This window comes from Mycetomoellerius zeteki, unplaced genomic scaffold, assembly GCF_001594055.1.
Source record: "Mycetomoellerius zeteki isolate Tzet28-1 unplaced genomic scaffold, Tzet1.0 scaffold223, whole genome shotgun sequence".
In the NCBI taxonomy this organism is placed as follows: domain Eukaryota; kingdom Metazoa; phylum Arthropoda; class Insecta; order Hymenoptera; family Formicidae; genus Mycetomoellerius; species Mycetomoellerius zeteki.
Window position 1 is genome coordinate 791362 of NW_017257198.1, and position 10438 is coordinate 801799.

The 10438-nt window shown below is 30.5% G+C and overlaps 2 protein-coding genes across 2 annotated transcripts; both read left to right on the plus strand.

Moving 5' to 3' along the window:
* Positions 1-1673: 1673 nt before the first annotated feature.
* On the plus strand, positions 1674-5293 carry Pgi (glucose-6-phosphate isomerase). The gene is made up of 11 exons (XM_018448611.1): positions 1674-2026; positions 2325-2418; positions 2497-2688; positions 2751-2831; positions 2913-3128; positions 3225-3464; positions 3742-3922; positions 4001-4119; positions 4379-4601; positions 4887-4953; positions 5057-5293. Exons 1-11 carry the CDS (start codon positions 1896-1898, stop codon positions 5178-5180), a joined length of 1668 nt encoding a protein of 555 aa, XP_018304113.1. The 5' UTR covers positions 1674-1895; the 3' UTR covers positions 5181-5293.
* A 2201-nt stretch (positions 5294-7494) lies between these two features.
* Dolk (Dolichol kinase) lies at positions 7495-10196 on the plus strand. Its single transcript, XM_018448606.1, has 7 exons — positions 7495-7759; positions 8283-8536; positions 8697-8917; positions 8976-9164; positions 9301-9510; positions 9628-9955; positions 10041-10196. The coding sequence occupies exons 1-7, from the start codon at positions 7680-7682 to the stop codon at positions 10172-10174; spliced, it is 1416 nt and encodes a 471-aa protein (XP_018304108.1). The 5' UTR covers positions 7495-7679; the 3' UTR covers positions 10175-10196.
* The last annotated feature ends 242 nt before the right edge of the window (positions 10197-10438 follow it).

Genomic DNA, 10438 nt, shown 5'->3' on the forward strand with positions numbered 1-10438 from the left:
CATTTCTTATGGCTTAATGGCCGCAGCACAGACTCTTGCATAACGCATAATGCATAGTGCATAAGGGAATCGATCAATCGAAATTCTTCTTTTTCATGGAATGGGAGGAAAGGAAAGATTCTGATTAGTTGATTCGCTTATGCACTATGCGTTATGCAAGAGTCTGTGCTGCGGCCTTTATGATTAAGGTGAACGCATATAGAAGTAAGCAGTAAGGGTGCAGTCCCATGGAGCGTATCGCGCGTATCGCGGATCGCGCGTATCGAAAATCTGACCAATCGCGGACGTTCCGCTGTTTTTGATGCGCGAAAATTTCGTTCCTATGGTCCCATGGAGCGAAATTCGCGTAAGCGGATCAGGCGGATAGTCAATCATAAAACGAGTTTTGTTATTTTTCTTTATTTGCCTTCATCTAAACAGTTGTATGATTGGTAAACCGCCGATCCGTTTACGTTAATTCCGCTTCATGGGACCATAGGAACGAAATTATCGCGTATCGAAAATAGCGGAACAAAACTGACTTCTGCGGACGAATTACTGTAGGACCGCAGAAAAAAGAGGATAGCCGTAAAAAGTAAATAACCATATTGTGTAAGTAAATTATATTAAATATTAATTTATTTAATATAATTAAATTTTTTTAAAAATAGAACAATTGAAGGGCTAAGAGCCAGTTATGTAATAAAGAACGTTTAATTTAAAACATAAAGATAATTAAAATAATCATGATTATAACATTTCATTTTGTTTTATATTTACAGAGTCTTTTATTATTTATTATTTTTATATACGCGGTCGAAATGGAGCGTTATAATCATGATTATTTTAATTATAATATCTTTATTAAATGTTCTTTATTACATAACTGGCTCTTAGCCCTTCAATTATTCTATTTTGTTTTATACACTTACAGAGTCTTATTATTATTTATTAAATTAAAAAATTCGCAATGGTTTAACAAGTGTAGAATGAAATAAAAAACAATATTGCTTTTGCTGTTATTAACAAAACGTCTAGACCACAACCACAATGCTTTCATCAAGCAGGAAATATATCATAAAATTATTAAAACATATGAGCTTTATTCTATATTAAGAAAAAGTGAGAACAAACCTATTAATAGAAGAAAACGAAAATATTGGGTCAGTCGAATATTTACTATTGAACGATGGTTAGCACAAGGAGCAAGCAATAATCTCGTTAATGAACTGGAGCAACAAGATCGTGAATTCATGAATCGTAAAAGATATTCACTGTCTTCTTTTTTATTTCAGATAGAGCTTCTTCTTTGAGTTTAAATGACTCAGGTTCTCGTTGACGAGGTAAACGCAGCTAGTCGTATAAGGCACAATCGAAACCGGCAATGCTTTCCAAAAAAACGATGCAACAATTTTCGACGCAATCTTGCGATTCTACGCATATCACATCTCGAGGGCTGCCATATGACACTACTTTTTTAGACCAAACGATTTTACTTAAATTCGGCGCGTATTACGCTACAATAATGGATTCAGCGGAACGGCGGCGTATTGAAAATAGCGGAACGTCCACGATTGGTCAGATTTTCGATACGCGCGATCCGCGATACGCGCGATACGCTCCATGGGACTGCACCCTAAGACGTAAGACCGCCATCTTTCATATGTATAGATATACTGGCAATGTTAATTGTCTACTTCGTACTGGGAGCTTTCCAACAAGAGACACGGAGTGACATGGTGTGACACGATGAATCGTTGCATCCTTGTTGTTCGTCAATGTTAAACAAGGATGAGGTGATCGCTGTATCGCACAGTGTCGCTTGTTGGAAAGCTTCCATTATCAAGTAACAGCAGTAACAGTCTATCATCCGATAACCAGATTGAGAATCACGCGCGGCTTTCTTAAATTAGAAAATGAAGCCCAAGACGGATTTGTTAGCTGAGTCTGCGTGGAAACAGCTGCAGCAATACTTCGACAAAAATGGCTCGAAAATTAATATATACAATATGTTCCAGCAGGATCCTGAACGTTTCGAAAAATTTAGGTATCTCTCTAGTCTGCTTTTAATGTCCTTGAGATGACCTTTTAAAAGTTTTTTATCATATAATCGAAAAAACTATTAAATATTTCGTTTTCTGTTAAACATAGAATTTTTAAATAAATCTTTAAACATTTTGTTATTAAATCTAATAAAAAATAATGCATGCTCTTAGGTAATTAATTTGCATCATTAGAACTGTAAATGATTCTAAATTTTTGCAAAATATACAACAAATGTACAACAAAACTAAATAAACATAAGATATGTACAAAAATTATATTTAAGTAATTATATAAAACAGTCTGGAGATCTCTACTTCACAAGATGGACCAATTTTATTGGATTATTCCAAGAATAAAATTAATGAAGAAGCACTTGGATTATTATTTAATCTGGTATGTAGAATTAATTTACATAAAATTGTTTTGGTTGAGTTCTTAACATTTGAATTATGTTATTATGTCATTCTATAGGCTCGTGCACGGGAAATAGAAGCTGCAAGAAGTGCCATGTTTAGTGGTGAAAAGATCAATTTCACAGAGAATAGAGCAGTTCTACATATTGCTTTGCGTAATAGAAGTAATACACCTATATTAATAGATGGAAAAGATGTAATGCCTGATGTTAATGCAGTATTAGAACATATGAAAAACTTTACAAATGAGGTAAATTTATCATTCATTTTTTTATGTACATATCCCCATATATAAAATATGTTTATTTACAGGTATTATCGAAACAATGGAAAGGATTCACTGGTAAACCTATTGAAGATGTTGTCAATATCGGAATTGGTGGCTCTGATCTTGTAATTCACACAAAAGTTTTTTTCTCTCTTGCCATAATAATTATTAAATATTGATTTAAAATTTAATACTTATTCTAATAGGGTCCACTTATGGTGACTGAAGCTTTAAAAGCATATAGCATTGGACCTAAAGTTCACTTTGTTAGCAACATAGATGGTACTCATATAGCTGAAACTCTTAAAAAATTAAACCCAGACACAACTTTATTCATAATAGCTTCCAAGACATTTACTACACAGGAAACGATAACGAATGCAACTACTGCCAAATTGTGGCTTTTAAAAACATTAAAAGATGTAAGCGAATGAGTTAGAATTTATACACATTTAAATATCATATTTTGCTTGATATGTATTATATCTTATCTAATATGATATCACAATATTATTTAGGAAGCTGCAGTAGCTTGCCATTTTGTAGCATTATCTACTAATGAACAAAAGGTTAAAGAATTTGGCATTAATGTGAAAAATATGTTTGGTTTCTGGGATTGGGTTGGTGGACGTTACTCATTGTGGTCAGCTATTGGCTTATCAATCTGTTTGTCAATTGGTTTTGATAATTTTGAAAAGCTTTTATGTGGTGCTCACTTTATGGATCAACACTTTTGCACAGCGCCATTAGAGCAAAATGTAAGTATATTGAATGAAAAGAAATTATATTCTATTAAATTATTGATTACTCAAAAATCTCGAAAATTAAAAACTAATAAAACTAAATAAATTGACTAAATTTAAGCAAAAAGTACATGTATATACATATACACATGTACATATATAAATAAGAGCTTTTAATTTTTTTAATGATTTATTATATAAATATTATGATATAAACTGTATATTATAATGACTTAAAAAAATTGGAGAATGATTTCATTACATGTTTCATGATTTAACTTATTTTTTGTAGGCTCCTGTTATATTAGCTTTACTTGGCATATGGTATCATAATTTTTATAAGGCTGAAACACATGCATTATTACCATATGACCAATATCTACATAGATTTGCAGCTTACTTTCAGCAAGGCGATATGGAAAGTAACGGAAAGTATATTACTCGTTCTGGAAAAACCGTAAATTATTCCACTGGTACATTTTGTATTATCGAATATATAGATTTTTAAATACTAGACAGATAATAGATTAACATCTGTTGTGTTTTTTTAGGGCCAATTGTATGGGGAGAACCTGGCACTAATGGACAACATGCATTCTATCAGTTATTACACCAAGGTACAAGACTTGTACCAGCAGATTTTATAATTCCTGTTCAATCTCAAAATCAGGTGAATAATTTTTTATATTGCTATATTTATTAGACTTATCTGTTATAATACATGTAATACATTAGTTTTGCACTTATATTGAGGATGACCCAAATCATGATATCGAAACATTTATTGTTAATTTTTAATAATCTATTGTGCACATCCAGTGTTAGCTCTTATTGGCTTCCTTTATATTATATGATTTATTTCTTTAGAGCCTTTTAATAATATTGTATTTATCTGCTATTATACATTTTTATTTGTATACTTTGTGTAGATTGCTCCACATCACACGATTTTACTTGCCAACTTCTTTGCGCAAACTGAAGCTTTAATGAAAGGCAAGAATGAAAATGAAGCTCGAACCGAATTGCAAAAATCAGGATTGAGCGCTGAACAAATAGATTCATTATTACCACACAAATTGTTTGAAGGAAACAGACCGACAAACAGCATTGTAGTAAAAAAACTGACACCTTTTATTCTTGGTGCTTTGATCGGTAAATACACAATAATGATATATATATATAAAATGTCTGACAAATCGTGGCGCAACTGGAGATATAAATATTCTTTACATTTTCTCGAATACTTTTTTCAAAAATTATGCAATGAATCAAAAGCATTTGTTAATATAAATCTTACTTATATTTTCATGCGCAATCATTTCTTTGCTAATTGAATTATGGTTTATTGAATATTAAAGTATAATCTGTATATTAAAGTACATATAATCATACATTTGTATAAACAATGGTAATTTTTTTTACTTCTATTTTTTTCAGCAATGTATGAACATAAAATCTTTGTGCAAGGTATTATTTGGGACATTAATTCATATGATCAATGGGGGTAAGAAAAAAAATTATATTTTTGCATGAAACACAAAGGTCTTTACCAATATATACAAATTCTTTAGTGGAATTCTTAAAAAAATTAATATTTCTATATACAGCGTGGAGTTGGGGAAACAGCTAGCTAAAGCCATTGAACCAGAACTGGTTAGTGCAGAAAATGTCACAACGCATGATTCATCGACTAATGGTTTGATAGCATTTGCTAAACGTCACAAAGTCTAAATATACTTATTTAGCTGTATTCTTTGTTACAAGATGTTTAAAATAGAGACAACCGAACATGAATAGCTATATTCCAAGTTATGTTATCAGAATTTATGTGTATACTTGAGAGATATATATATATATATAGTTGATAAAAAATATAAAAATCACATATATAACTCTCTTAAGAATCTTATTTTTAAGATTCTTAATTCTTTTTATCATGATATCAAATTGGATTAACGTCATCAATATAATTTTAACTATTATAGATTTTCAATATTTTAATATTATATATTACGGAATACGCTTTTAAATTATGATATATAGAATTAATTTTTTTGATGTACAAAGAAAAAGATTATTAAAATAAAAATAATAATAACACAATCCACTACAGTCGGGAACCTGTAAGTGACTCATGTTGACGGAATACTCAACATATTAATTACACATATGTATTGCTGAGGAGGACTCCAAAGTGAGTCGAAACGTTCAATAAAGAGGATTCTACACATTAATGATTAATTAAGATTGAAATTAATCGTTGGCACCTTCATCAGCCCGTGACTCGTATGGCCTTTACGGATTGTGTTATTATTATTTTTAGAAAAAGATTATATAATTTAATGTTACAATATTATTACAATGGAATTAGAGAAGAATTATAATAAAAATGATTTGATTATATTTAATGTATTTACTAAATCATATTTACTACGATCTGAGAGATTTTAAATATTGAATAGAAAAATACAAGTGTTAGTTGTAATTAGTACAATATAAAAATTAAATGAAGTGTTGTAAGAGTATTGCAATATAACATTATCCTCAACAGAACATTCAATAGTAGTTTTCTTGATCTATTTTAGATTTTTAAATATTTTCTATTCTATATATTTATTTAATAAAAGCGTTTTTATTTCACATGCACACATTCCCATTTTATCTTTTCCTTTTACATCTTTAGTTTTATGATAACATGTATAGTAACATTTTCATTTTAATCTATGCAAATCCGGTCAAATTTTTAATTCTTAAATAATAAATTAAATGTATAATAGAAAAACGTGACTTGTATAGAAATATGTTACGTCAGTTATTTAATAAAAGCGTTTTTATTTCACATGCACACATTCCCATTTTATCTTTTCCTTTTACATCTTTAGTTTTATGATAACATGTATAGTAACATTTTAATTTTAATCTATGCAAATCCGGTCAAATTTTTAATTCTTAAATAATAAATTAAATGTATAATAGAAAAACGTGACTTGTATAGAAATATGTTACGTCAGTTATTTAATAAAAGCGTTTTTATTTCACATGCACACATTCCCATTTTATCTTTTCCTTTTACATCTTTAGTTTTATGATAACATGTATAGTAACATTTTCATTTTAATCTATGCAAATCCGGTCAAATTTTTAATTCTTAAATGCAAAACATATTCTATCTAAATTATTGAAATTTTATTCAACTCAATATTATCTAACCTAAATTAACTTAACCTAACCCTAACCTTTATTAATCCTGTGTGTGCCGAATTAATAATGATATTAAAATAAAAAACAATAAGATTATTGTTAGATATTAATGTTTATATTTGTATATTATTTTGTTTTTTAACTCGAGAGCAATCAGCTATACTGATATTTATCGATTCTTTCTGTCATGCCTGTCGTTTAGTCGTTTCTCCAATTAAAAAAAAATTTTTTTTCTTTCTCATTCTTATACCAAGCCACCAAATTATCACAATTTTCCCATTCGACGAATTATCTTCAATTTTTTTATAGGTATGTAGTAATTAAAAGGCCTGTTCTTTTTAGCTCAACTTTTCGCACTGTTCATCTTTTTATTTCTTCAATTGGAGAGAAAAGGAGGAAAGAGATGAATTGTGCAAGAAGTGGAGTTAAAAAGAACAAACCTAAGTGGCATTATTAAATGTCAAGCAGTTGGGCAGGCAGACAAGGCGGATACAACTCAACAACGTCTTAATTAGTTTTTCCGGCAGCGATCTTTCATGACCTTTCTCTCTCCCCAACTTAGTCCAACTGGCTACGTTTACACCGTACGCTTAGTCCGCGACCTATACGATAGGTGTCTTTGTTTAATATACAGAATAGGCCGCTGCCTATACAATAGATGTCCTTGTTTATCCTGTATATTAAACAAAGACACCTATCGTATAGGTCGCGGACTAAGCGCACGGTGTAAACGTAGCCACTGTGCATGGGTAGTTGGGTACCTTGAAACATACATACATACATATGTAATGTTCTAAGATGGGTACGTTCCGAGAGTTACGCATGAAGCGCGTGATGTATCGTTTTATCCTTCTTTATTAATTGGTAAACAAGGACAAATGATGTATCGTGCGCTTCATGTGTGATTCGGAACGCACCCCATGAAAGCATGTTTAGCCGTTCAGCTGTTAGCTTAGCACGTCAATGGTGGTCAATGGGCAGTGTCGCGCTAATGCTATGAGAAGTAATCTTTTCTAGCCAAAAGAAAGAATGGAATTGTTAGTCGCGCAGTATACTCTGCTCGAGGAAAATATATTGCAAAATATTAAACGCAATGGCATACAACACCGGTACGTCCGTCATTGATATTCTTTCCTAAGAACGAGTTAACCTTGCAACGAGATTTTAACGCGGCTATTACGTTTTGTTATGAAATTACAGAGAAAGATATATTTATCAATCAATGTCAATCAACGTAGTTTCAACAAGTGAACTATGCACTTATAATTTGACAATAATAGTAATTGATTTTTTAAAAATCGGTGACGATAAAAAATGACATCTTATAACTTCGATCAAATTTTGATTAATTTCATCAGATTAAATCAAATATATCAAATTATATTAAATATATAAAATATAGAAAAAAAAAGATTAGATTAGAGGCGAACTTTGCTATGAGCATTCTGCTGTAAGCAGAATTATTTTTATCAAAATCTTAATCTTTCATCTCATATATTAAAAATAACAAAAAAATTAATAATTTTATTGATATTTATAAGATGGTATATTTGCTCGATGGGTTAATTAAGAGTTGCTTGGTCAAAAGTTGCCATGTAACAAAACTATGTATTATGGATTTATCTTTTGTAGGCCAAATGCAAACAGTGGATTATGGCTGGGTGCTTTAGTTGGCCTAAGTGTTGTGATTACGATATTGAGAGAAGAAAGCAGTTATTCCGAGATATGTCTCTCTGTAGGAACTACTGGCTTCGGTCTTGTTCTCTGTTGCCTATGTCTTTATGCACGACTTTCAATGAAACAAATTATAGCGAAAGACTTTCACGCTGTATACTTTGTACCTGCAATTATAACATCCATACTGTTTCTACTTGCTGCTAACAAAGGTATATCAATCTGCAAATTATTTCTTTATTGAATTAAGAAGACCTGTTGACATGAATATAAGTAACATATTGATATGCATTGGAATTGAATAGTTATATGTGTGTGTGTGTGTGTGTGTGCTAGTTTTATTATATTTTTATATTAATTAAATAAGAACAGGACTATTGACTAGTGTCACATGGGGCCTAACTGTCGGAAGTTTGGGCACATGGGGCGTTTTACAACTAATGTCAGCTTTTCCATGCTGTTTTACAATGGGAGAAGCAACAGCAGTTACGCATGGTTTTATTTTGTTCTTGATGTCGGTTGTTACCAATTTACCCTTACGATATCATTTACCCCCGATTCACGATAACGACATCAGTACAGTCTTGTTACAGGTAATAAAATGCAAAAATTAATTGTTGTGATCTTTTTTTCATATATCATATGTTACAGGTTGTGATATTATATGCAGTGTCGATATGTTTCCTATGTGGATATTTTCCTGCTCTGCGCAGTACAACATATTTTTACTTGATGATAATCAGTCTCTTATGTTTCGTAATTCTTCCAATACTTTACATTATTCTTGATCAAAATCCAATAGAATGGATAATTTCTTTTTCTTTCAGTAGTTATAAAAGGGTAAATAACTATTAAATATATTTTATTATAATTTATGCTGCTTTTAAAATGGATGAATCATAAGACGAGACATATATTATATACAAATAATATTTTTTTAAAATTATTGATCTTATTTTATTTTTATATTTTTCAGATTGCAATATTTATGTATTGGGCAGTGTGTTTTCTGTTAAGTATCTTTATTATAAGCCATCAGATATTATTGAAATCCCAAGCTACAAATTCTACTAGGAAGCATTTTCATATATTAGCTACATTTGTATATATTCCTGGCATGATATACGATCTTCCACTATTATATCTTGCCAGTGGTGCGATGTTTGTACTACTTATTGCTCTTGAGGTATGCAGTTATGCAATTATTGCTGTATATGTATATTTATATATAATTATTAGATTTCAATGGTATAATTCTTATTTAATTTTTGTATGTTTGATATGATAATTAATTAATTTTCAGGTAATCAGATTTTTGAAAGTCCCCCCTTTAGGAGAAATTTTACAGAAAGGATTTATTGCATTTGTCGACGAAAAGGATCGTTTGCTTTCATTAACACCTATATATCTATTGTGTGGTTTATCATTACCCCTTTGGATGCCAACTAATAATTTGACGCTAATGGTATTACTCAGCGGTGTGCTGACAGTAGGAATCGGTGACACTGCTGCAAGCTTCGTCGGTAACAAATGGGGTGCACATAAATGGCCCGACACGGAAAAAACTATCGAAGGCACCATCGCATGCATATTTTGCCAAATTTGCATAATACTCATGCTAACATGTTGTGGTAGATTTCGGTTCTTATATCTTCCTAACAGCTTTTTTCATAAAACTGTTTTGTTTATTTTTAATAACTTATTATTTTTTGCTAGGTTTTATGGATAATTATCGATTGCTACTGAGAAGCATTTTGTCGGCTGTATCAATATCGTTGATCGAAGCACGCACAAATCAAGTGGACAATCTGGCTCTGCCATTATTAATGTATGTATGTTTGATGGTTTAAATAACATCATTTTTTCCAATTTGATAATAATCTATATATATATGTATGTGTATATATATATATATATATGCTTACATTAATCTTTAAGAAAGTTACCATTGATAGCAATCATAGATACAATTATTTCATTGTATAATTTTTTGTAATTTTTGATCGCTTTTTACAATGGAAGGAAATGAGAACAAATAGCTTATGCAGAACACATGTAACATTTTTTTATGCTATTTTATAGTAAAAATTATATTTAGATTGATACATTCAATC

Excerpts from the sequence above, each read along its gene's own strand:
- Pgi (XM_018448611.1), top strand. The coding sequence starts at position 1,896 with ATGAAGCCCAAGACGGATTTGTTAGCTGAGTCTGCGTGGAAACAGCTG. Across the intron at positions 3,923-4,000 it reads AACCGTAAATTATTCCACTG|GGCCAATTGTATGGGGAGAA; the intron begins GTACATTTTGTA and ends GTGTTTTTTTAG. Across the intron at positions 4,954-5,056 it reads AATTCATATGATCAATGGGG|CGTGGAGTTGGGGAAACAGC; the intron begins GTAAGAAAAAAA and ends TTCTATATACAG.
- Dolk (XM_018448606.1), top strand. The coding sequence starts at position 7,680 with ATGGAATTGTTAGTCGCGCAGTATACTCTGCTCGAGGAAAATATATTG. Across the intron at positions 7,760-8,282 it reads CGCAATGGCATACAACACCG|GCCAAATGCAAACAGTGGAT; the intron begins GTACGTCCGTCA and ends TATCTTTTGTAG. Across the intron at positions 8,537-8,696 it reads TCTACTTGCTGCTAACAAAG|GACTATTGACTAGTGTCACA; the intron begins GTATATCAATCT and ends AAATAAGAACAG.